Source organism: Glycine soja, chromosome 11, assembly GCF_004193775.1.
Source record: "Glycine soja cultivar W05 chromosome 11, ASM419377v2, whole genome shotgun sequence".
Taxonomy (NCBI): domain Eukaryota; kingdom Viridiplantae; phylum Streptophyta; class Magnoliopsida; order Fabales; family Fabaceae; genus Glycine; species Glycine soja.
In genome coordinates, this window is record NC_041012.1 from 48,660,047 (window position 1) to 48,688,026 (window position 27,980).

At 33.4% G+C, this 27,980-nt stretch overlaps 3 protein-coding genes, 1 long non-coding RNA gene and 1 pseudogene across 4 annotated transcripts; 1 reads left to right on the forward strand and 4 right to left on the reverse strand.

Moving 5' to 3' along the window:
- Positions 1–2,900: 2,900 nt before the first annotated feature.
- LOC114374803 lies at positions 2,901–7,151 on the reverse strand. The gene is made up of 3 exons (XR_003658629.1): positions 6,872–7,151; positions 4,446–4,593; positions 2,901–3,174 (listed from the first exon to the last, which is right to left on the reverse strand). It is a non-coding gene; the product is annotated as an uncharacterized LOC114374803 (long non-coding RNA).
- A 3,091-nt stretch (positions 7,152–10,242) lies between these two features.
- On the reverse strand, positions 10,243–11,279 carry LOC114375187. Its single transcript, XM_028332953.1, has one exon. It carries the CDS (start codon positions 11,199–11,201, stop codon positions 10,461–10,463), a length of 741 nt encoding a protein of 246 aa, XP_028188754.1. The 5' UTR covers positions 11,202–11,279; the 3' UTR covers positions 10,243–10,460.
- Positions 11,280–13,668: 2,389 nt separating this feature from the next.
- Positions 13,669–14,129, reverse strand: LOC114373383 (annotated as a pseudogene).
- A 3,625-nt stretch (positions 14,130–17,754) lies between these two features.
- On the forward strand, positions 17,755–21,512 carry LOC114373898 (N-carbamoylputrescine amidase-like). The gene is made up of 9 exons (XM_028331466.1): positions 17,755–18,007; positions 18,293–18,341; positions 19,219–19,310; positions 19,450–19,601; positions 19,677–19,723; positions 19,840–19,873; positions 20,108–20,274; positions 20,612–20,708; positions 20,988–21,512. The coding sequence occupies exons 1-9, from the start codon at positions 17,922–17,924 to the stop codon at positions 21,161–21,163; spliced, it is 900 nt and encodes a 299-aa protein (XP_028187267.1). The 5' UTR covers positions 17,755–17,921; the 3' UTR covers positions 21,164–21,512.
- Positions 21,513–24,961: 3,449 nt separating this feature from the next.
- Positions 24,962–26,157, reverse strand: LOC114373615 (protein FANTASTIC FOUR 3-like). The gene has a single exon (XM_028331115.1). It carries the CDS (start codon positions 25,986–25,988, stop codon positions 25,290–25,292), a length of 699 nt encoding a protein of 232 aa, XP_028186916.1. The 5' UTR covers positions 25,989–26,157; the 3' UTR covers positions 24,962–25,289.
- Positions 26,158–27,980: the final 1,823 nt, after the last annotated feature.

Genomic DNA, 27,980 nt, shown 5'->3' on the forward strand with positions numbered 1-27,980 from the left:
GAAAATAAATTTATTAAATTAGACTATTAAGTGGTTGAACACGTGTTATTCATATATAAATAAAATTGAGTTAGGTCAAAACATTGCACGTTTGCACTGAATTTTACTTTTCTCTTACAAAAAGGCCATAATTTTCAAAACAGAAAATGGGTTTCCGTGACTAATTAATTCAGGTTCATGCAGCATATAGGTTTCTCTGATTACAAAACATTGGTTGTATATTAAATAGCATAGAGAAATAATAAATTAAGAATATTATAGATATATTAAATAATAAATTAACATTAAATTATAAGAAAATTAATTGAGTAAATAGCATAGAGAAATCTAAAAAACATAAGAGCTTTATTTATTTAAGAATTGTTTTAGAATAATAAGTTTTTTAATAAATAATTAAAGTGATTTTCTATATACTAAATCTTACTAATTTTTGTCCATTCTACCCGGTTCTTGATTGATGTTTTAGGTTGTCCATGCCAATAACTCAATTCAATAGCCAGTGGAATGGATCAGGTTTAATAAGCATGATTGCAATGCCTAGTAGAAGTGCACTAATACTCTACATTATTTATTCAGCAGGATAAAGTAGATTTGTTGCAAGTATATCTCCTGGTAGAAGGAATCCATAACAACCACTAATTAATATAATTAACTAAGAGAACAACAACGTGGAAGTAGAGCATGAATTTCAATGTTGTTCTGTTATTTGGGGGGAGCCAAGAACGACCGGTGACACTAACTTGCTCTCAAATATTAATGAACCGTAAGTGGTTGGTCATGATCACCTCTTTCATGCATGTAGCTAATAGACACCCCAAATAAAAAATGACAATAATTGTTCCAATTATGGATGTTTTTTTTTTAAGAAATAATAATATAACTTTTTTCTAATTTTTCTCGTTACATTGACTACCTATTTCTACACTTTTATTGATTTTACGTCTCCGGGGATATGATATAGGATATGGTAAAACAAGAGTCGAGAGGTACGAAGTAGTACTACATTGAATTTTCTTAAGAAGAAGAACCCAACTTGCCCATTGAATATTCAACCCATATTTTGTTGCAAGATTTTAATGTTTGAATGATTTCACATGAAAAAAATTGTTACCAATAGGACTGGTGGCTATAGCCCCCTTGAAACGCTTTACCACCAACATTTACACAAGTAGTGTGCTTAATTAGTTATTTTCGCTTTTCGACTTTTCCGCTGTTTCTGTCAACTGCATGGACCTCCCCAACAATTATACTCACAAATCCTTGTGGATCAAATTATTAAAAAAGAAAAAAAGTTGCTATTTACTACGAACATAATATAATGGTACACAAATTTACAACATAATTATTTGCCTAATGATGAACTTGCAACGAAGTATATATAAAATGTTTGTTCAGTATAAAATGTTTACGCGTCAGTTTCTTAAAATTAGCAGCCGATCGATGGCAAACACGCATTTCTCTAATTCTTTTTTCTTTTCTTTCTATTTTCATAAGTATTATTTATAAGAGGAAAATCTTTTTGTGTCACAATGAAAAATTTTATATGGACATGCTCAAATTTCACAAGGAATTTGACCTTGTATGGGTTTACAAATTACAATGATATTTCTTTTAATAAATATATTTTAAAGACGTATATTTAGCCTTTACTATTAAATTCCTTGGCTATCCCTTGCTTAAACATGTAATACTGCAAGATGCAAACTCATTGTAATGGTTACGATGGTTGTGTGACTGTGTCAACGGATGAAGCATTTGGATTTCATTTCATGAACATACCTAATTGGTTTGAATAAACTCTTCAATTTTAGAAGACAATAAAATAATAAAAATGATAAAATAAACTTCTCATGCAAGTTCTCTGATCTAATGTATTAAAAAATTAGAGTGCATATATAATTACTTTGACAAATTATAAATATTTGTGGAGCTGTGTTTATCCTAATGCACAGGCAACTGTGCAAGCTAAGAAAGAGGCTTTCTTGGCACATTGATCAATTCATAGCACATTTTAAGAAAGAAAAAAGTCCACCACGTGATTGAAGAATAAAGTGTTTATTTACAAACGGCAAGCAGCTAGCTACTCCACCGTGATAGTATTAAATGGAGCTAACGGATTAGAGGAAGGCAATGTTAGACTGTTTTAATAAAAGAAAATGAAGCATTAAATAAACAGAACAAAGGGGCCATCTGCTATTGTCCCATTATAAAACGAGCTAGCTAGGATTACATTTACACCACTCAAAATGGCAATGTGTAAGGCTTTAAACAGAGCGTAAGGAATTATTAATATCTCATGGCATGATGATAGGATATTTGTATTCGGCAACATAAAAATTCAAAAAGGAAAATCACCCAGTTTTTTTCATTAGAACAAGTTCAAATCAAATATGTCATAGTAAAGATTATTTAAGTTTTAGTTCCTGTAAAAAAAAAAGATTTAAGTTTTAGCAATATATAATAATGTCCATTAAGAGTTATTCATGTTGGTGATTGAATTTAAGGAAAAAAAACAACCCTCAAGAATTCCATTTTTGTTAAAAAATAATCTTTTCAAGTCATTTGAGATTAAAAAAAAATTATGTTTTTTTACAAGTAAAATCCAAAAACCCAAATTGGATTTTACAACAAAAATAACAAAAGTTTTTATATCTTATGTGATACCATGAGACTTATAGGTTCTTCAGCTAAAGATGTTCTTATAGAACAGAATCGAAGGTATGCAAGTGATTAAAGTTATAATTTCTCGAGTGGTTTCCTTGTCTACCATGTGGCAAATTCATTTATACGTAAAATAAACTTACAGGAAAAAAACCCTGATAACTCAAGTTTACCAACTTGAATTTTGAATCAAAAGACTTAGACAACACTAAATTCATGTAAATCAACTGTCAAACAACTAAAGAAATAAAAAGAAATGTATCTAAATTTGAAACGGTTGAATATTTGGTTTTAAACCTCAATAAACAAATATGATAGTAACCCATAAAAATGTCCAACGACAACAGCCAAGTAGGTCCAAGTTTTGAGATTTTCATTCCAAGATACTTATGGTTATTTACATCATGAAGGAAAGGAAAGGGCAATAAAAACCATTGTTCAAAAAGGTTCTCCAAATGGCTATGTTGAACTGTTAGCTATAGTAGCTTCACGTTGCTGGCGACGCCTTTCCCTCTGTAACATCAGATTGTAGAAGAATTAGCCAAATAGCATAATTAACAAATAAATTGCTCCACCTCCCGCTATTTCAAAACTAGTCAACACCAAGCAAATCCATATGAAATTCCACACACTTAATTACTTAGTATTTTCCCCATTTCCAAAAAACCAATACTTGAATGCTTATCAAACATAGGATGCATGGAATAAGAACATTACAACTAAAAATTTAAAAAACTTCCAATTATGGGGGAGATTTTCAAGGAGAACTTTTGTCTAGCAAAGTGGCAATGACAGCTGGGTTAAGCAAAATATTACCACTATACTCATAAGTCATTACAGTGACAGTTATCTTCTCTGCCAGTTTATCTAATTTGATTTTTGCGTGCTCTAAGCATAGCCATAGCTATCACTATTCACTGCATACAATTAGATGGCATTGGTTTGCACTTCCTACGAACCATGGCAAGATCCAAAAAAGATACACTTTCTGATTCTAATGTATATTTTCAAAACAGAGGGCAGTTAAAAGGAGACATTGGAGTTGATCTACTTCTGGTCAGCTGCTAGTTAAATAGGTCACAAAAAAACATCCAACATATGATTATGGTTGGGATCAATAGCCATTAAAAAGAGGGTACCTCAATGCACGAGACTCCCCTAATGGGGCATGGGGATGGATTTGAATCTATGATGTTCAAGTCACAAGGCAACAACCTTATGGTTTGCGTTAGGGCCCACCTTCAAGGTCAAAAGCCATTAACAAGGAATTTTTCTACATGATTACCAAAAATAGACACAATTGATAATTTCCTCATATTGAACCATAAGAGGAGTTTACGTGATTATTGGTCTTTTTGTGTTTTCTTTGTTACAAATTTAACATAAAAAAGTGTCATCATAGTCGATAACCAAGTTCAAGAATTAATGAATTTGAGATCTGCTTGATGCCTCTATGAAAGATTAGGACAATAACAACAGTGCTCCAGCTGAACTGGGGTAAAAAACTTCGTACCCCATTGCCCGGAGGCTCTTCGTTATGCGAAGGTATAGGGGAGGGATGTTGTACGCAGCCTTACCCTTGCATATGCAAAGAGGCTGTTTCCGGATTCGAACCCATGACCAACAAGTCACCAAGGCACAACTTTATCGCTGCACCAGGGCTCGCCCTCACATAATTTTACCGCTGAACTGGGGTAATCTCACATAATTTTCAATTATTCATTGACATAAGAAACCAGAAGATGGGAATGGAACAAAGAAAAAAAAATGAGCAAAAATCTCACCCTTCTTTCCCAATACGGATGAAAGCAAACAAAATCATAGACTGGAGTAATGGTTGCACATAAAACTGCATTTAGTGCGGTGAACAACAAGAGTGCAGTCATGGGTCGGGTTCTATGAGGCATACTTCTTTCTTATAAAGACCAAACCCTGCAATCATATTAACGCAGTTCAGACTTCAGAGTAAAGAGCATTTACTAGTGAGTAATTACATATATATTCATAGGAATATTCTTGTTGGATCAAACAAATCATGCTTACAAAGCCCATAAAAATAAAAGCTCATATTATATGCCTTGTGGGTAGGGCTAGTCCACTAAATAAATAAATGAATAAACTTTTAACTCACTAAGTTTTATTTTTTAAAGCAAGAAGATTTCAATCTTCAAGACAGCATACAATGATACAATACAACATAGACATGTGAAAGCAAGTAAAAATTACCTTGCACACTAAACTACAATTATATCTAGCACAGTTGGTTACCATAACAATAGAATCAAATATTGATATACATTGATTACCGTAACACATTGTTAGACAAGTGGTCTCAATAACATAAGAGGAGAAGAGTGAATTAAGTTTCAAAATTCCCACTAACAAACTTTTAATCCCCCTTTTTAAATGATAGGCTTAGAATGCAGAAGAAGAACAAGAAACAATCAATTTAACAATATTCTTTTAAGAGTACAAGAAAAAATTGATTGCAATAGCATAAATAAGATAAGGGAAGAGAAAAATGCAAACTTGATTTCTACTGGTTCGGTCACGCCCTATGCCTATACCCAATCATCAAGCAACCCACTTGAGATTTTTCACTGTATTTGTAAAAATTATTTTTACAATTTTTGAACACCCAAGAAATCTCTTTCCCTTGTGTTTAGGAAACTCACAATTCAAGAGACAACAAATCTTTTGATTACAATTGACTTTCTGAGAAGAACAGAAAAATTTATCTCCTTTAGAGTGGATAATACAATTCGAAGTTCCTGAATGAACTCTCAAGAGTTGTTGAGAGAGCATTTGATAATGAAGTTCTCTTGGAATATCTCTCTTGCTTTTTGAAATCAGACATACATATATATAGGTCCTTCGTGCCTTTTTCAAAATGGTTTGAAGAGATGTGTCTTTTCAAAAAGTTTTTTCTGAATTTTTTTACCAGTAATCGATTACAATTCAAATTCAAAACCCTTTTTAACAGTTATTTTTCAAAATTGTCTTCTGGTAATCGATTACACTGCCTGATAATCAATTACTAGAGCCTTGGATGTCTTGGAAATACTTTGTTTTGAGGCAAGACTTGATCTTTAATTAATCTTGAAGCAAGGCTTTGTTTGCTAAAACAACCTTGTATTAATCTTGAAGTAATGTTTCTCCTTGTTTGATTCTACTTTGGCATCATCAAAATCATGTATTCATACATTCACACACATAACATGTTCTAAACACATCTTTACAAAATAATCAAGGATGAATCTACTGTAGAATTAATGAATACTTTAAAAAGCATGAGAAGCACATGAACTTGAAAATTTCAAAAAGCAGATATTGGAGCAGCAAGCTTTTTTTTTTTTGGGAAAAAATGTAAATTATATTAAACCCAAAATGATACAATAATAAACGGGGCATACCCCGCAGTTAAAGAAAATCAAAAGTCTCCCTAATACAAGAAGACCTATATCAAGATGCTAAAACAAATGCAACAGGTGCGCTTGTCTATACATAAGAAACTTAATCTTATTAATAACCTCTATTACAAAAAATTGATAATCTTCAAAAATCAGCTTGTTCCTAGACAGCCAAATGCAGCAAGCTTTTGACATTCAGAAAGAAAAGTATCCCCCAAACCGTTTTGGACTTTGGCCAATTGGGTCAGTGGAATCCAACCAAGTATGAGAACTACTCTTCAACAATGTTGTGAAAACTAGTCCACTGACTTGATCGAGACAATGGGTGTGTCAGTAATTAGCCTGATTTGATTACGTATATATCAAAAAAATTTAAAAATTATATAACATAATTTGATTGATCAATTCATTCTTCAAATTCAAAATGCCTAACATTCCAAATAACAAATAAAGTGCATAACAAGAGATGAAGAGAAGTCCATCCATACTCCAAACTTAAGAACATTAGCATAATAAAGTACCTAACATCCAAAATAACAGTTGAACCATCAAAGTTGATAACACAAGTTAATAAACAATACTTCAATAACACAACAATACACAGTATTATTAAAGAATCATTATATCAAGATCTTAAAAAAAAAGTATATCAAATAACAGAGCAGTATAGTTCTGTATACCAATTTCAATGCACAACATAGTCCCCTCCTTCATTACTAAAGGAACAATATATCAAATAGCAGAGCAGTACAACTCCTCTTTCATTTACAAAATAAAAGACAAGAAATTGAGACAAGTACCAGAAAAAACAAAGTTTCAGAGACCAGAAAAGGTGGTGGTGCGGTGACGAAAATCACCAGAGGCGATGAGGGCGGCGGCGAGTTGCAGCAACCAGGGGCGGCGCGGCGAAGAAATAGCTCCGCGCAATGCGACGAACGGTGGCGATTTCCAGAATCCAGTCACCAGAGGCGCGGCGGCCGGCGGCGAGAACAGAGATAAGGGGATTTGGGGGTTTGTGCTTCGTGAGAGTCTGAGAGAGCGATTGATGAACGTAACAAAACGTGCATTAAGTCATTTGGGGCGTCTCCAAGCTAAAACGACGTCGTTTGTTTGTTTCTTTTTTAAAAAAAGAGTGCGAAACTCGGACCGGGTTGCCAAACCGGCCGGGTCATTGGTTTTAAACGAGTTTGTCTGGGCTACACTGGGCTGACTTCGTGACCCGTAAGCAAAATTTACCCGGTTAGGCCAGCTCATCCCAGTTGGTTCGATATTTACAATGCTACTCTTAAAATGTTTTTGTTATTTACACTCTCGTTTGTTAATTTTTTTCTACTTTTTATGTAAAATTACTTACCAAGCGTGTGAACTACATTTTTTTAAAAAAAGATGTGTGAATTACCTAGGGTGAGTTGTTTAAATTTAGTCAGTGATCTCAAGTTCAAATCCTGATTATAGAACTGCATTAAATACTTGCCTTCAATAAAAGATGTTTGCTCGTGGTTTCTATCTCCCTTGATCCGATTTGCTCTACTGAACTCTTCAAATTTTCATTTAGGTTTTTATTTGTTTCAAACACGAGTTTGTGTTTATGAGATTTCTATATACACGCATTGTGATATAGTGACAAGTTAGCAATGTGTGGGAGGGTTCCTGTCATAAATAAATAATAGCCTTTAAAAATCGGACAGATCATTAATCATTGGGTTATGTGTGGAACCAGTGGACGACATAAGGTTATCTTTCGCATGTTTGAGAAAAGGAGAGACACTAACAAGTACTGCATATGTAAAGGGTAGCATAACAGACTTAGGACTAGGATTGTGTACTATTTATTGCAGAAAATGAGTGACAAGTGAGAGTAAAAAAATTGAGATGTAAAAGTCTATCGAACCAATATTTGAGTATTTATCAATTTTGAACGATTCAGAGCCAAATTTACCGGTTTTGATTGGTTTGATTGCATATTCGATTCATTTAGCTGACCAAAGTGACTAATAGTCAGTCAGGTTCTCAATGAACCAATCGAACTGGTTGGTCCTATCCAAGTTTTAAACTATGATGATGTTACTTTGAGACTTTTTTTTACTGAGGTTTTGAGTTTTTTTGTGACACGAAAATTTGGGTGAGGAAAATGCTATTTTTATGAACAGTTCTTCCAAATCGTTCATATTTTAACATCATTTTCTATCTAAGAATTCAGGTTCCTCTTTTTATAAAACAATTAAGCATTTGTTAACTAGTATGTGCCACAATGTTTCATATCTGTTTTTGTACAAAATGGTTTGTGCTGAATGACATTGGTCTAACAAAAAAATATTTGAAAGGGTTTCGTCGTGGTAAAGTTGAATTGCTCCTGGAAATACCCATATTTTACTTCAAATTTATATTTCAATAAAAAAAAATTGATTGAAAAAATATTTTTTAACGTGGGATTGTTTTTACCTTTTCACGTGTTGCGTATCTTATTTTATGTCACTCCACCAGCTAGCCACTCGACATATGTTTTAATATACTAAACAGATATACATACATATATGCAAATGGAAAAAATCAAATTGAAAATTAATATATTTTACAAAATAGAGGCATTTTGATAATTATAACATACGTCTCTAAAAATATATTGCAAAACAAACACATATTTTAATTATTCCCGAAAATAAAAATGATTCCCGTGAACTTTAATGGTTAACCAGACACTTTTTTTTAAAAAAAATACCCAAGCATACTATCCCCAAGAATGTTATCCCGAAAAGAAACTAAATAACTTGAAATAAACGTCTCCTAAAAACATTCTGTATCTTACTCTAAGCTAGCATCCAATTGCTATGCTGTGTATATTACTTCATATACATCATCTCCACCCCATCCCCACCAAAAACTAAACCCACTGGGAGGGAGAGTTGTACAGAAACCTTGAATGTTTTTAAACAAAAAACAGACAGATGAGAAGAAAGAAAATTGAAGAAAGCAGAACACAAGACAGCAGGGTGGCTAATCAAGTATTTTTCATCACACAAACATATGACAAGACTAAAATATTATCTGCATATGTACTTCAGAAATTATCAAAGGAAAGCCAAAGATCCTTGGGATGCATTTGATTGGCTAAAGTATGAAGGATTAAATCATTTATTTGACGTTGATTTTAGAAATGGTCAGTCTAAATATTTGTTCTTTAGAAAAACAAGGGACAACTAGTCCTACCTACAACTACAACATGTCACCAGAAGTCAAAAACATCTATCAATTAGACCAAACCCTGTCAATGCAACTTTGAACAACTAGGTGGCCCAATTAGGCTATAATAAGTTGATTGGAAGAAGATGCTCTAGATAACTTAAAAGAGATTGGGTATGTGTGTCATAAGTTTCACAAATAGTACAAGTTAATCAAACTTATTAATTATTCAGATTAAAGAAGTACAAGAGGCTGCATATTTGAGGGTATAAAAGAAACCATGGCAATCAATCTTAATTCTTATTTCTTAAAGGATGAATTATCAATATTAGCGTAAGCATCATACAACAGCATATATTGAAGAGAACTGAAGGAGTAAGGTTGCTGCATGCTTAGGAAGAAACTAACTCATTATCTTTACTCATCTTCAGTTCCATCCTTTGCCAGTTTGCCATTCCTAACATGCACAAAATGAATACCCAAGTCCCAAACAGTGTTGATCGATGGTGGAAGGCAATCCACCACACCATTCTGCCATGGTGGGGCCATAGCCGCTATTTAACAACATTGGTCCCAAAGGTCTAGGTTCATTGCCACTCCCTACCCTTCTAGTCTCTCAGACCATAGACCCAAAAACCAAATACCACAAACAATGTAATTATCATAAGATCATAATTCCTCAATTCACTAGACCAAAACAAAGACCATAAAGAACCATACCATAGCATCCTACTTTTACAACAAAAAAAAAGTTCAAATTTTGTTTTGAAACAACCACATCAGGTAATCAGTTGCTGACCAAATCTCTCAGCTTGGATTGCCAAACATCCAAGACTGAGCAACCTACTTTGCCCAGTTCCAATGTCTGAAGGAGCAATTGATATTCAAACACCACAAAGCTTCAAAATGTGGTTTAAGCAAAGATGCATCCCAAAAATAAGGCACAGATGATTCAGACAAATTCCATAAACCATCAGCAAACAGCAAAACATCTTCCAATAGAGCTCATTATGGACCACAAAAATAAATTATTGCATAAGAGATATACAATAATCAAACAATAATAAAGCACTGAGCCATTATTCACCAACTCTTCAACTTTACAATCAATCGAGGTTTTAGGGTTTTAGCACTTCCTAAAAGAAAAACATATCTAAAGAATGAAACAGAAAAAACCGAAAATCTAAAAGCATTTTCTTCATAATTCAATCAATCGAGAAAACCCGTTTGGCGCCAAACGGCATTCCGAACCTGACGCAAGTCTCTCCCCTTGAGCGTCCTCCCTACTCCTTCAAGAACCGAATAAGCCAGCATTGGTGACTGCGCAGAATTCCGCGCCACAATTTCGTGAGGCGGCAGCATCTCCTCCGTCGCGTCGTCGTCGTCATCGAAGTCGCGGCGGTGGTGTCTTCTCATCGGCATAAGCGGCACGTTCACCGGCGCGGACTGGTGGAACTTGAGGGAGGAGGAGGAGGAGGGAGTCCGCTCCGGCGGGGGCTTCGGGATCGCCGGAATGAGGCGCGCGGCGGCGGAGGAGGAGGAGGACGAGGAGAGCGAGACAGAGACGGAGACGGAAACCGAGGGTTTGTGGTGGAAGAAGTGCGAGCCGTTCGAGGAGGCGTGGTCGTTCTCCGGCAGCGCGGCGAGGATGCCGAACGAAGCGTCGGAGGGACCGAACGCGAAGGCTTTGTGGTGGTTATTGTGGTTGTGGTGGCGGTTAGGGATTTGAGAAGAAGAAGAGGGTTCGGTGGAGTCGTCATTGTTGGAGAAAACGACATCGTCTTCGATTAGGTCGTCGTTGTTGGAGAAAACGACGACGTCGTCGTCGGTGGCGGAGGAGGAAGAGTTTTCGATTCGAGGCGCGTGGGATGATGGGACGCCGAGGAAGCGTTCCCGCGAGGAGAGGGTTTGTTTGCGGTTGCGGAACCGGTTCGGGTCGTGTAGATCCATTTTTCAAATTCGGGTTCGGTGCTAGTAGAGAAAAGAAAAGAAAGGTGAGGTAATTTTTGAAGGAGAAAGACAGATAGAGGAAATATGTTAAATAATGGCTATGCTTTTTCTGGTTTTTCGGTTGGCAAAATTGTTATTATTATAATGATGTGTTTGGATGGAGAAATTTAAAATTCTGATAAATTTTAAATTTTAAGAATTTCAAATATTGAAATTTTTTTTATTTTTAAAATTTTGTGTTTGGATAAAAAGAATTAAAATTATGAGAATGAAAAAAAAAAAGAGAAGATATGATTGGTGTAGATTGGTGTACTAGTTATACGCGTTCCTTTGTGTTCACATAATCGATATTTTAAGAAGTTAAACGGTGTTTCTTGAAGAAGACTTTAAGAAGAGAATCTTAATTTCTCATCTTTTAGAAAGAAATTGAAATTTCAGATTTTTAATTGTTTAAAATTCTGTTTTAAAATTCAAAAATTTTAAATTCTTCATAAAAAACATCCAAACAATAAATTCTAAATTACAGAAATTTAAATTCTCTGATAAATTACTTTTCTCAGTTAAAATCCTCTATCCAAACGCATTCTAAGGAATCGGTGGAAAATAGTTTAAGTATTGAGAAAACAAACTTCCATAATATTAAGAACATCCAAAGAGGACAATGAAGGATAGTATTTGATTGTTTTTAATTTAATTATTGATTCCATATAACAATCCTTCAATCGCAAATTAAGGAAGACGTTTGTAAAAAATAGGAGTTAATTGATTCAAGAAAAATAATTTATGTTTATTATTTCTAATTTTCTTGTAATTTAGTCCCTGATTACTTATCATTTAATTCTTTATTTCTTCCCTATCAAATTCCATTTAATCACTGGTATTACTTTTTATAATACTGTGCATAAGAAATTAAGTGTGTAATAGAAATTATATAATTTTTACATGATTTCTTTCCTATCAATATCAATTTAATTCCTTTATAATATTTTTTAATGTTATTTAAATTTATTACATAATAACAATTTTTTACACACAAATATATTTCCTTATTATACACATTCAAAGAATTTAAAATGTAATATTTGATTCATAATATATATATATATATATATATATATATATAATTATTAACATATCTTCTTTTAAAGGTATTAACATATATATAAATTTTTTAATATTTAAATTATAAAGTAAATTATCTATATATAATGACGATATATACCTTTCATCTCCATATATATATATATATATATATATATATATATGACTATCTTGTCTCTTAATTACTAACATCATCAATATTACTATTATGTTTAATTGCATATAAAAAATTATCTCACTATAGTGAAATTTAATTCTGAATAATATATGTAAATTGTTATAAATATCTTAATATCTGCCTTATGTTCTTACCTATAAAAAAAAAATACCCCGTTAACTACAAAAATAACTACATGTTCTATTTTTTATTTAACCTCTATAATTTCTCTTTTTAGTTATTTTTAAAAAAAATATATAAAGAGGTACGATATCCCTCTTTTCTTCTGGTATATACAAAATTACTTTTAAAAAATTAGTAGTAAGTAGCTTATTTATATGTTTGTATACTCTAACTTAATCTTTTATTATTTCTTTAATTTGAACTTTGATTCGTGTTTATATTAGCACTTTCTTAAGATAATTAAATACTGATAAGGATAGACATCCGCCATAAACACTTTTTTATTTGCTTTATAATGTTGAGAGCCTGAGAGAGAGACCCTGAAAAGTAAACAAAATAGTTTGTCAGTAAGTCGTTGATCTGGCTCACATTGCCTTTCATGCAAAGATTTGACCAATCGAATATTTATGTATAATAAAGATTGTCATTGGGTTGGTTATTGTACAAAAACTAATGTGAAAATATCAACATCACTAGGCAATCTCTAGGTTGACTTTAATGGTTTATTTCTTTCTCATTATGTATCAATAAAATAAACATTTTGAGTGTTGAAGTATTATTATTGTACATGGTGTCTCAAAGACCCCCAATGCACAGCAATAGCACATATTCTTTATTGGTCCAGCCTTGGCTGTTTTCAAACCTGAACACAAGCAGTATCAAACATCAATGCACTACGTAAAATCCTCCAAGATTAACAGATCGATAGGTCTTGAACAAAGTATATGAACTAGTCTCGATCTCAAAGAATTAAAAGGAATATTATCAAATCATCATATGTAATGGACTTTAAGCTACCGGGTGCTGTTTGTTGGATAGCGAAAAAAAGAGATTCCCTTTAAAGGGTTTGTATATAGTTCCTGCAAAAACTTTATAACAACACGGTCGATTAATTTTATCCATATTCGAATGGACCGTAACAGCTTCAGAAACTACCGAAGAAGGCCAGAGCCTTTCTTTATAACAATACAGAAAGGAAAAAGGTGGTAATAAGTTAATTGATTCTACTCCCATTATCATCATTGATCATGCTTTATAAGCAGCAAAGCCTTTCTTGAGAGTTTGAATGGTGGCAACATCAGTCTTGAAGGCCAGAGCCAAGTCATTGTCATCAATGGTGGTGTTAAAGAGTGTTAGGAATTGACACAGTACCAGCACTGGCACTTCCAAAGGCAGATATGGCGAGTGCTGGTTTACAGTGAAGAGTAGCTCTGCAGAGCGAGGGTGTGTGTGGTGGGTATATGCTGCCACCTGGGAATTCAAGGGTTGCATATGAGACACTTTGTCCATCAAGGGCAGAAAATTCTGCCTTGGTTGCCTTCAGCACTTTGAAATCTGAGACAGTGTTGTTGGGTGAAAATATGACTGAAGCCGGTGAAGGTGAACAAGTTGCCTTCACGTATGGTGTTGGGAGGGACTATGAAGTCAGTGAGAATGTCTGGGTCACCGGCTCTTGATATTTGCATAATGGCAAAGACAGATATCATTAGTTTATGAACTTTAAGAATGCATTTGGATAAGATAATTTAACTAGTTAATGTATTTTTTATAGGAAATTAATTTTTTTTATCAAAAGTAACTATCTGGATATTATAGTAAAAAAAATTTAAAATTTTAGAATTTTAAGAGGGATTTTAGTTAGTTGAAAGAATAAAATTTCAAATTCTATCTTCGAGGGAGTGAATTTGGAAATTTTTTGTAACTTACTCTTGAACTTTTCTCTCTCAAACTCAACTCAACTTACCTCATCATTGTTATCTTCTCCTACCCTCCCATTGATCCCGTCAAATTTGATCTCATCATCGTCGGCACTGCCCTATCGGAATCTCTCATCGCAGCTGCTGCCTCTTTCGTCAGCAAAACCATCCTCCACCTCGATCCTAACTCCTTCTACGATAGCCACTTGCTTCTCTCTCCTTCCATGATTTCACTTCCTACCTCACTTCCCCGCACTCCCTCCCCTCCGCCGCAACCGCCACCACATCCTCCAACTCTGACAACATCGTTGTCGTCGACCTCGTCCACCAACCCCTCTGTACTGACACGGAAACCACGACCTACGATGAATCTGTGTTTCTCAGCGAAAATTCACAAAAATTCAACATCGATTTGGGAGGTCCAAGGGCGCTGTTCTGCGCGGACAAGACAATCGATCTGTTGATGAAATCGGGCGCGGCGTAGTATTTGGAGTTCAAAGGAATCGACGAGAGCTTCATCTATGAAGCGAACACGGGTTTGTCGAACGTGCCAGATTCTCGAGGAGCGATTTTCAGAGACAAGATGCTTTCGCTAAAGGAGAAGAACCAGTTGATGAGGTTCTTCAAGCTGGTTTAGCAGCACAGCCATGGTATCCAAACACAAAATTTAAAAATAAAAAAATTTAAATTGAAGTATTTAAAATTCTCAGAATTTAAAATTCTTTAAAATTTTAAATTGTCTCATTCAAACACACTCTAAAGGTGGTGGAAGACATGATTGTAATTATCTTTGAGGCTGAAAGTTTGAGCCTAGGAACACTTAATTGGATCAATATGCTTTGAATTTCATGATCTATTTATAGGGATCTCTACCCTGTATGCTTGTTGCTTGTACTATAACAAGTATGGAGATTTCAAAGCAAGTTTTTGTAGCTGTTTGTTTCTGCCATTTAGCAAGTGGCATCAAAGAGACAAAGGATTGTTAGCCTCGTTGGCAACAAGAGCGGTTGCATGAGTAGCTCTTCATGCCAAAGTCCAACCACATAACAACAAAAGTTAGGTTTTATTTTGCTTTTGTTCAACTTGATAAATGAGTTAGAGTAGTCATAAATACTATAAGTGATATGCTTGTATATGAAGTTGTGAAATGATCTAGATCATACTTAGGAACGAAGAGGCAGATAAGGATAACAAAGCCTAAAAATTGGTAATGCATGAAGGCCTAATGCTGTTTAGATATATTGTCAATATTTTTAAACTATCTTCTATACATCCTCCAATCTTCAGTTTCATTATTAAAAAGAACAACAAAATAAACAGAAGGACTTAGGACTTCATCACACCATGCTACTTCGGGGGAATTAAAAGCATATTATTCTTTTTATGCAAAGAGAGCATATTCTACTTGATTTTAGCTTTTTAAGTTCTTAAGGGTGTGTTTGGTTTGTATTTTCATTTTTTGTTTTCATTTTCAAAAGATTAGAATTCTAAAAACATATTTGGTTTGACTTCTTGTTTTCTGTTTTTAAGAAATAAAAACACTGAAAATGCATTTTCAAAAAGAATGTATTTTTAGATTTGCTTAAAATTACATTCTTTGTCACCACATTTTTATTTTATTTAAAATGAGGTTCCTGATTTCAACTAAAAATGAGATTTTATTGTTTTTCATTTTTGGTTCGTATGGAAAAATATCTGAAAATAAAAACAGAAATCCAACCAAACATAAAACATATTTTCATCACCATTTTCTATTTTCAATGAAAATGAAAACAAAAAACAACCTAATCAAATACCTCATAAATTTTGCAGATTGCCAAAATGATAACAAGAATGAGCTTTGTAAACATCAGATCCAACTGGATAATAAGTTTCGCGTATTAGCTCATTTGGAGCAACTAATTACTTACAAATGACCACACTATAAGGAAGGTATTATCATTAACTTCAAATGATCTCATTTAAGCTTAACATTGCTGCTTCGGTCAAGTTATTTTTTAACGCAAAATTGTCAGTTACTCGAAACAAAAATTGAATAAATGCCCCGGAGAAGGCTACCTCTAACACAAAAGCCAACCAGATGTGAAGTATATCTTCAGAGTGTTTTGTTTAAGTTTAATAAATAAGGTCTCTCAATTTTTTGGAAATTTGTAATAAGGTCCCTAAACTATATAAAAAAAAACTGTAAATGAATCATTGATCTTCTACTAGTTTTGTAATTGGATCCCTAGAGTTAGTTTATTGAGACCTGAACCCAACGGAAAAATAACATTTTACGGGGTTTTTAAAAGATAATGACCTATCAAACCTGTTTGTTTATGAATTGGCGGTTGTTATAGAATCATGATGGAGCTGATTATTATTGAGATCATCAAATTGAGTACATGGTGATACATAGGATAGCACTTATATAGCTGTAGATTACAAACTGACAAGGGAAGTAACAAACTAATAAAGTAGATAATATCTAATCCTAATACATCATTAAAATAGCGAACGCATAAGCAAGTAACAAACTAAAAATGGAGAGTACTAAACTTGTTGGTTAGCATGGCAGATATCAGCCTAATGGAATCCCTTGCCTTTAGCTAAATTGCCCGACGGGCCGAAGATCATTGATCTGAAAATGGCAGAGCATATATATTTATACATGATGCAGTTTTTGGAAATTTCTGGCTGTTGAATTGGATTTTATTCATACTTTGTTGGTTCATCTGAACTTTGCTTTCCGTTTCTGATTTCTCATTATTGATTGGTTCTTCTTACATTGTGTCATGTGAGTCATTGACTACTAACTACTCTTTTTTCAGTGCAAAAACTATATACTTTTTCCATTTATTTGATAAATAGTTTTAGACTTAAATATTTTTTTATTAGTTTATTATTTTTTTATTTGACATTTCTAAATCTTTATTTTTACTCATCTAAATAGATTAAATAATGACATAACATAGTGTTAGTTTGACACATCATGATATGTGATATTCTTTTAATTCGTCATATCATCACTTAATAAATAACACTAGATATTAGAAGCAAAAATTTGAATATATATATATATATATATATAGAAATAATAAACTAAAAAATAAATAATTATAAATATGAAAAACATATTTAAAATTATTATTATTATTATCTAAAAAGAGGATAAAAAAGGATGAAGAGATAAAATTAGTTGTATAACAATTAAATTTTGATAAAAATATAATATTGGAATAAGATTTCCTAAAAAATAAGATTGTCATCGGTTTGGTCATTTAGAAAAAAAAGTCAAGTAATAAAAACATATTATATAATAATAATAATAATAATAATAATAATAATAATAAAACAAAACCAATCTATAAGCATGCTTACAGTTTCACGTGCATCATTTTGTTGATGGAGTCAAAATTTGACGCAAGAACCATTTAATTTAAGAAAAAAAGCCTCGAATCTTATTCACCGAATCACAGTTGTATGTAGTCTAAAAAGTTGGCGGAATATAACTCTGTTGTGTGCAGTGGTCTCTCACAAGGGAATAATAGTCTCACATACATTCACAAAAACCTGAGCTTTATTGCGTTGTTGTTGCTGTAGATGGAGAAGGGTAGAACCGTGGTGGTGTCCGCTCTGCAGTTTGCTTGCACCGATGATGTCTCAACAAATGTCGCCACCGCCGAGAGGTAACAATTTCACCTCTTTTCCTTATTTTCCCACTTTCAATTTCAATTCATATCGGGTTGTTCGCCCTTGCAACCCCAATTCCATGCTCTCAATCCTGAACTCTGTGACGAGGGTCACTATTTTATGAGCTGCCCAGGTTAAAAGATTTCATTTTTTGATCTTCAGTTTTTCTTCCCTAATTATTGTTTAAGTATATAAGATAATTTGTAGACTAATCAGTGGCAGAAATGAAAAAATTATATCATTCTATGCATGTTATGTGATGCTTTTTGGCTCTTGTGCAGGCTAGTTAGAGCTGCACATAAACAGGGTGCGAACATCATTCTTATTCAGGTGTGCATATTTAAAACCTTGGACGCCCTTCCCTGCCAATGCTTCCCACTTGTGTTACATATCAATTATAGAATATCTTATTCCATACAATCTTTTGTTGACTTCTTCTATTGCTTGATAAGGTTAACGTCAAGTAGGATATGTGCATAATGGATTCTATGTGTATTTTTCATTCAATGGGATTCAAAACCATATGATTATTTGATCAAAACTTTTAACTAAAAGCAATCGTGTTTTAAGGAAAATGAGGAGGTGCAACCTCCAATATAGCAATGCAAATATTGAGGTTGTGGGTTAGAAGCATAAATCTGGTTAGGTTACCAATTTACTTTAAGACTACTTCCCTTGATTTTTAATTTACTAAGTAGATTGCATAAAACCATTTTTGTGATGATATTTCTTTTATATAACTATTTTTTTTACCATGAATAATACAATACTATATTACAAGACTATGAGAGAATCTGTTAGACAGGAAGCAGAATTGCTCTTCTGCAATATGCTTCTGTAAAATGGAATTTGGAATACATTTGACTAAATTACAGTTCTACTTCTGCATTATTTATTAATCAAATAAGCACTGCTTGCTTACACTAAATATCTGGCAATCTAGCATTGATTTCTTAATTATGCTGATGGTTCTTGACTGTAATTGCTGACACTGACAGAATATTTTTGCTGGAATTTTATTTATCTTTAAAACTACTGACTGAAAAATGGGATTTTTATGACTTTTGATGTTCATATAGAAAAATAAAAATAGATTCCTTAGCCTATCGTTGTAGAGATAGTAATTTTACTGGACTCGTTAATTCAGATGGAAAACCCTGATTGCTTGCGTGTTTGGATCATATTAATGACATTTGACTAATTTCAGGAACTCTTTGAAGGTTATTACTTCTGTCAGGCACAGAGAGAGGAGTTCATTCAAAGAGCTAAGCCACATAAGGACCATCCCACAATCCTCAGGTAAAATAATTGAAAAAGTAGCTTCTGTAATCTGCTTCTTAGTCACTGCTTGCATGCCACTCAATGGACTGGAACCATATTATGCTGCTGTAAGGGACAGTGGAACCATATTATTCTTTTTTGAATGTTCATGATGCAGAATGCAGAAACTTGCAAAAGAGTTAGGTGTAGTTATACCAGTTAGCTTCTTCGAGGAGGCAAACAATGCACATTATAATTCAACAGCCATAATTGATGCTGATGGAACTGATCTTGGGATTTATAGAAAGTCTCATATTCCGGATGGACCAGGTATACAATATTCAGGCCATTTATATGTCATTTAGTATATCTACATCCCAACTCATCAAACAATCTCCCCTACAGGTTACGAGGAAAAGTTCTATTTTAATCCAGGTGACACTGGATTTAAGGTGGGTGCTTAAGATAGCCTTCATTGATATTCACTGCTTTGAATAACCTTGCTTTTATGGGTTTTTTTTTTAATGATTGGAGAGCATAGTGTAACATTGAGGCTTTTGCTGAACAGGTTTTCCAGACTAAATTTGCAAAAGTTGGAGTTGGTAAGAACTTATAATTACTATAACTGCATTCTGTTCTTTTTGCTTGCACTCAAAACTTCATTTAGTGTGGTTGTAGAAAAGAAAAATGTTGAATCTATCAAAAAATATTTTCCCGATTTTGATTTTCGCTTTGCTCAAGCAACCAAACACATTTTGGAAGCTGCATTTTTCATTTTTCTTCCAGATAGGAAACTGAACAATTTTTTTAACTATTTTAATTAATTTTCATGTCAGCTATTTGCTGGGATCAGTGGTTTCCTGAGGCAGCCCGAGCAATGGTGCTTCAAGGTGCTGAGATTCTATTTTATCCTACCGCTATTGGGTCTGAACCTCATGATGGAAGCATTGACTCTCGTGACCATTGGAAACGAGTAATGCAAGGACATGCTGGGGCCAATTTGGTATGTTTTGTACACAAGCTAATAGTTACCCATCCACATATTATCATTTATAATGTGTATCTATAAGGTGCATATCTTGCTATCTCTTTCTTATATGTGTGTATATATGCCATGCTCACAGTTGTTTCTATTTCTTAATCTTGAACTCCTTCAGCATTAGTTGTTGGCTAAAAAATTCCAAGATTTACTATGCTAAAGTTTGTATTAGAGAAAAGGAAATTTACTGTTTAATCATCTTTTTTTTTCTTTTTATAAATATCAAGGGTTTAACCACTTGTGTAAACATTAATGTTTAAACTTTCCAACATATTTGATCAAATAATTTTGGAAAATGCAGGTACCACTTGTGGCTTCAAATAGGATAGGAAAGGAGATGATTGAGACTGAGCATGGAAAAAGTGAGATAACATTTTATGGAAACTCCTTCATAGCAGGTAACTTTTGTGAATTGTTTTCTTTTCAGCACAGAAGCACACCTTACTCGTTTGACCAGTGTGGGAAAACCCTTCATTTAAAAGACGATATACGTTTTCCACATTCATCTCAACCTTGACCAATTTTTTTCTTGCTGTGTAGCATTCCCCCCTCCCTCCTCCTCCTCATCTTTTTCTTAATTGAATTGAATTTTTTCTTCATTCTTCTAACACTAGGGAATATTTAGTTGCTGGCATAACTTCTCTGTTTCTATTTTTGTCTTTTCTATCAACATGTAGGACCTACTGGAGAAATTGTTTCAATTGCTGATGATAAAGAGGAAGCTGTTCTTATTGCTCAATTTGATTTGGACAATATCAAATCCATGAGGCATTGCTGGGGTGTATTCCGTGATAGGCGTCCTGATCTATATAAGGTGCTTTTAACATTAGATGGCAACAATCCCGTCCAATGATAGATAAACATCTTACCTTGTAACTGTTATAGAATTATACCTGGAATGGTTTAAGCCTTTACAAACTTCCAGAGCGTTTATCACTCACCAAGAAGGCAAGAACAAGGTACAACGCAAGAATATCATCTGCTTATTCCATGCAATTTAATAAATATGTGGAATTAATGATCAATCAGCTAAGTAACTTGATGTTTTGTAGTGCTCTTATTCATAAACAATTCATCTGAATCATTTGACACCATGTATGAACATTGTATTTCATTTTATGCTATTTCGACACCGAAGTTTTCTGTAGTGTTCTAAATTTGCTGTTTGCTTCGGGAAGTGATTTGTTCTGTGTTTATATAGATCATTCCTGTAATTTTTTTAAAGCATATTTGGCTGAGCTATTGTGACACATTAAGATATAGCTGTTGTAGACTTAGGTAGTATTTGGTTTACAGACAGAACAAAATTAAATGTTTTGCATTTTTTTTTTTGTTTTCTTAGAATTTTGGTAAGATTCAACTTAACTTCAAAAGTTAGCTCTCACCAGGTAGGAATTATCTCTCACTTATGTACACTATTTTAGTCATATTACTTACTTATTAATGGTCTAACTTAATACTAACAGTTCATGAGATGAGAATTACCTATCAGGTAGATATATTATTTTAGCTATATTACTAGTTAATTTAGGATCTCAAACAGGTTTAATCTTTTTTAATATAAACAAAAATGTAATAAATTTTAATCCAATGTCATGTTCCCACCTATTTTTTAAATGTATAAAAACAGTAAAACTTGTATTATATTATATTTGCTTAATTGTAAAAATAGTCTCCATATTTATCTCAATTTACTTAATTGGTCTCATTGTAATTTAATTCACTAATTTAATCCCTTGTTTTAACGTCCAATAGGATTATGATATGTGACAGTTAACGTTACCTATTAACAGTCAACATTCAATTTCAGGGTTGAGAACTCAAATAGTCAGATTGAAAAAAATAGGAGGACTATTTTTGTAATTAAGCCTATTATATTCACCATAAATATCTAACCACAATTGTTGCTCAGAATGTACATAGCTTTCAGAAGAGGAAAACATGTTATTTCTTCAAGTCCTCCAAGCAGCCCAGAACACTTAATTGGGCGGTATGTGAGAAAAACATAAACATACACCCTCGCTAATACTTTTTTTTTTTTATTAGTTGAAATTTGTTAGAAATTATAAAAGTGTATAGGTCTCTCATTAAATGAATCTTTTTCATAATTTTGTAGTTTTAATTAATGAAGAGTGTATTAAATAAAATATGTCCAAGAGTATGTTACTAGTATTATGAGAAAAATATGCTCTTCTCCCTCTAGATATCTTTTATATAAAATGCTTGATGATGGGATCAAATTATTAGAAGTAATGTCTCATTTGACCATGAACACATAAAACATCTCTTCGAAGTCGCAATTGCTGCAGTAGTGCGGGTGGCTCATCAACTTCGAGAGGAAATGATGTACGACTGTAAAAAAACAAGGGAAAGCAAGAAAGCATCAATGAATTATTTTGAACCATTGGATTTAATTAAAATAGATGACTAAGATAAAGAATAAATTTACAAATTTACTCCTGAACTATGGTTAGAAATATAGGTCTCTCATTAGATGAATCTTTTTCATAATTTTGTAGTTTTAATTAATGAAGAGTGTATTAAATAAAATATGTCCAAGAGTATGTTACTAGTATTATGAGAAAAATATGCTCTTCTCCCTCTAGATATCTTTTATATAAAATACTTGATGATGGGATCAAATTGTTAGAATTAATGTCTCATGAGAGACAAACATGTGTAACTTATATAGGGATTAATAAATAAATAATTAATAATTAAGAATTAAATTCTAATTAGGTTAAATAATTTTTTTTGTAGAAACAATGGTGTTTGATGAGAATACCGGTTATAAAAAGGTGAATACCCACTAACTTGAAATAAGATCGTTTTCTTGACAGAATCTAACTCCTATAAAGAATAGTCAAGGAAGTAAAATTTTGTTTTCCTCACCTCTCTTAGAATCAAAGTAGACTGAAAAGAAGCCTCATTATGAAAAAAGATACGTATTATTTATCTATTATTTATGAGAATTATATGTTTTAAGATGATGTTGATTTCCTATAATTGTTAATATAGACCATCCTTTGAGATTTATGCAAAATTTACACACAAAAAAGGGATAAAAAGGGGCCTGAGAGATATTTGGTGGAGCTTTGTACTATTCCCCCCCTCCCCCCTGCCTTTCGTGCAAAAAGAAAAGGATGATACTTGCTTCATTCAATTTTTTTTAGAATACTTTTTTCACAATTTATTTTTCTTTTTATTTCTCTTCATTATATTACGTACTTCATCTTTTTTTCTTTTCTTTTCCTTTTTTATCTCTTTTTTTTTTAAGATATATTGTGAGAAAATGTTGTCAAAATAGCATTACTCAGAAGAAAAACATCTTAAACGTTCCGTGAATATTCTTTCCTTTGTTCTATTTTTATAATACATGACTTGGTCCCTCGTCGTTACAGCAAATTTGGTTTGACTATATGCAAAGGAGGAATGAGCTAACAGTGTATTGTTAATATATATTTTCATTATTCGTTATAATTTTTTGAAACTTATGAAATAATATGAATATCATTTTACATTTTGTAAATTTTAATAAATATAAACTAAAACGTTGTAAAAAAAATGAATACTTTGTCATTACATTTACAATATTTGTATAAGCGATAATCTCACATAATGATATTATGTATGTAATTTGTGCATTAAATCATTGCCAACATTACATTATATTCACAATTTTTTTTGTCTAAAATACCATGGCCCTGGATCGCATATTAAATGCTCTTATCTTGGTGCCCTTTTCTTCTTTTTTGTGCGTCGTGTCTCTTTCAGAATCTTATCTCTGTTACTACGATTATGGGTTCTGATTTATTCCTAGATTATCCTACTTTCCCTTGGTTTTCATCTCTTCGTATTTTCTGTGTTAAGAAAAAGTGCTTCACGCGTTGCATTACTCAAAATGTGTCATTGCTATTTGCTAACCTCGATTCAACCCTCCCTGGCCATCATCAAATATTTGCTTAGGACTTTGTGCTCGTATATTTGATTAGGATGAAAGAATGTAATGGTACTATGAAAGCTTAATTTCCAGAATATGATTTACTCGTCTTAAAAAGAATGTTATCATTGGAGTTCTAGTGTATTGAGATTAGTAAGACCATAAACTGGTATATGAAATGAACTTTGACGGAAAACTACTGGGTTGAAAAATTGGAACCAAATATTAAATGTTACAGCTCAATTGATTGATGGAACAGTATGAACAAATGAACATGAACATGCAAGTTCAATTCATAGAGCTGTGCCACGTGTAATAATAGTAGTGTACCCTTTTTTATAGCTTAAAGATACTCAGATAGCATGCATCTACCTTGTCTCCCTCTTACTCCTTGTTGGTCTCACGTGAAAGTCCCCGAATTTCCACTTCCCATCATAACTAAGAAACATACATAATAAAATAGACCTGACTCGTTTAGAAAGGATGTAAGCTGGAGGTGTCGGATAAGGAAGAGTTAATTTTATTTTATTTTCTTAAAAATATTTTGAGAGATTTACTCAAACAGGTCCCTTTGTCATTGACAGATTATTGCAATTTTCTGGTTAGTCCACTAATTTTGGAACACACCACAAAACTCTTTTTTTTTTTTTTTTACAAAATATTTAGATTATGAGTAGACACTTCTTCTAAGTTCTAACAAGGTCAGAAAAAGATCACTAACAGCAACGAAAATTTATAGCAAGATTTACAATATGCTTATCAATACAAGTCTGAGAATCAAGTTTAAGTCACAGTTGATGTGAATGAAAACTCGATCAGAGGTGTCAACTCCTGTTTCGATCAGACAAAATCTTGAAAAGTTAAGAGACAAAAGCCAACATATTAAAGAAAAGATACAAAAGCACAACAGTGCTTAGTTTTTATTTTTTTTTCTTCTCTTATTTTTGTAAATCTTCCTTAGCATTCAAATTCTCTGCACTTTCATCAAGTGAGTGGCTAGTCATCACTTGAGCATCAATCTCATTTTCTTCATGATCTTTCACACATCATCATTTTCCTCTCCCATGTTTTCTTCTTCCTCCTCCTCATCCATAGTTTCTACACCAACATGATCATCATCTTCTTCTTCTTCTTCTATAGGTTCCTCCTCAGGATGAACAAAATGCAGCTTCAGCCTTCCATCCTCTCTACAAGCATGCAAGAACTCGTGTGTAGGAATCCTTATCTCTTCAAGAACAAACCTCCCTTCACTTCTGTAGGATCTGAAACAAACCCAAGGCTTCCCACTCCTCCCTATGCATGAAATTGGAGGAGGGTACTCACTTACCCTTGAAGTCGCATACTTTTTGACGCCCTCTTTCTCCTTATACACTCCACAACTCTCACTCATTTCATCCTTGAAGTCTTCAACATCATCAGAGCTCTCAAAGCCAAGACCCTCAGTGCAAAGGTGCAAGCTCTCAGAACTCAAGGATGAGAAGCTGTCACTACTCTTGTGCCTGTTGGTGTTGTTTGTTATCTCAGTTGATGATGATGATGAAGTAGAAACGTGGGGAGTGAATGATGAAGATATAGGACTCTCCTTGAAATGAAGTTCTCCAAATATTTCAGTGAAGGAGTGGGTTTGGTCTGTGGGTTTTAGGGGTTTTATTTGGTTCCATGAGAGGGATTCAAGCAGGGTTGGCTTTTCTGGCAAAAGGGTGTCGAAGATGTGATGCAGGCTCCCACATGTTGCCATGCCCTTCTTGCTAGCCAGTGTTGGTGCTTTGTGTAGAACTAAACACGGAGAGAAAGGAATAGGTTGTTGTTAGTGCTAACTTTTGGTAGTTGAGAGATAGGGGAAAAGAGCAAAGAGACACGAAAATAGCATGAGATGAAAAAAAATCAAGGGGAAGATGCTGTTATATATATGCAGTAGGAAGCTCTGATCTATAGTATCTTGTTTTTTTCTGTTGGCGTGGCTTATAAATGGCCAACGGATGCTTATGCTTACGTAGCTTAGCCAGGATTTGTTGTTGGCCATATAAAAGTCCTAGGTAACTATATGCAGGTTAGATTTATCTTAATATTTATTGTCACTTAATTATACTTTATACATGAGGTAATCAGTGATAAAAAAAATTGCACGGAATATTTAAGAAAGTTGTATATCTTTTTCTTATATTATAGGTATTTTTTTGGGAGACAATCGGTATATTTAAGATCTAAATTTGAAGTTGTTAACTAATTCCCACATTTAGTAATAAAATTTATCTAAACTCATTATTATTCATTATCCACAATAAATAAAAAAATTATAAAAAATTAGGGTAAATTGATTTCTTAAGCATCACGTTAATCCGATCCTATTTAGTATACCATGTATTCTTAAAGTTGTCTAGGTACTCTCGATCACCCTTACTAAAAGGGCTTCCAACCTGAAAGTTACCTTTACACACGGTCATGGAAATGACTTGATGACTTGGTATCTTCTTCCAAAACATTGACCCAGTCTTGGGTGTAAATATAATACACGGATTGCATCAGGCAACAAATGTTTCAACTTTCTAGGCTTCTACCTAAATACATAAAAGAAAAGGGTATAATCATTAATTTGTCAGTGAAGATGAATACATAAAAATGGTATAACCAAGAGCTTGCCTGTGCAGATGGCACTCCAATTGGATGTTCCTTTTGGGGAAGGAAACAAGGGAGACAGGACCATAACAACTTTCTTTGGTTTGAGGGGCAAATTTTGAGCAATGATTCGATCCTACCATGGTGCTGTCCAGAGTACAATGATGTGAACGTGGAGACTACTTGCACTCCTACACTTACAGCCACATCCTTCTCTAAAATCTTCTAAAATTCTAACACATCTGAATGTGAGTACACGTTCAATTAACCGTTTTCACTTGTTGTAACTGTCCAAGTGGCTCTGCTAGTTTGAACATTGCAGGCAACGTGGCATGCTTGTATGCAAGTGTCTCGTGACCCTTGGTACCACATTATCTAATTTATATGCTGATAAAAAAAAAAGGTCTAATTTGCATTGGTTAAAGACTAAAGTAGTTATGCGTTTTGAGGACATGCCCACCAAAACTTAGTTTATACGGTATTATCTTGCACAAATTATCCTTAAGATGAATCTATTTTGGAGTTTGTACTCTCATAAATTTTGTTTTATAGGAAATTAGCAATGGACTAGTAATCTAAATTTGGAATCCTTACCTATCAAATATTACTAAGTGTCATCAAACACTACAGTCCCATTCAGCTTTTCTGCACTAGGAGGATAAGGCTAGTAGCTAGTCTACAGAATAGAATTGCAACAAACCAAGAACTTATGCATGCATAGCTTCAAGTTCCACAATTCCCACTTCCACTTGTGATCATAATTTATCATTGGTGGAAAGAGGGAGTGGAATATTCGATTGAGTCCTTTAAACTTGCCGACTCCTTTCTAGGAAAATGGTTGTGGTTCTCAGTTATCCCTCCCTTTCACTGCCTTGTCCCATTATATTATAGAAATGTACATACAATTAGCCCATAGATGCGTTTTGGTGGGAAAAATAGCTTGCAATGTTTTCTTTAAAGTTTGATAGTTTTGTTGTGGCTTTCATTTCTCTTGAGATTTCCCACCTCCATAAAACATCTTGTCATTGGTCTACCTTTGTGGACCTGATGCCTCCCAAATCAATCATACAATACTTCTTTTTTCCATAAAAGTTTGTATTGAAGTTCTATGGCC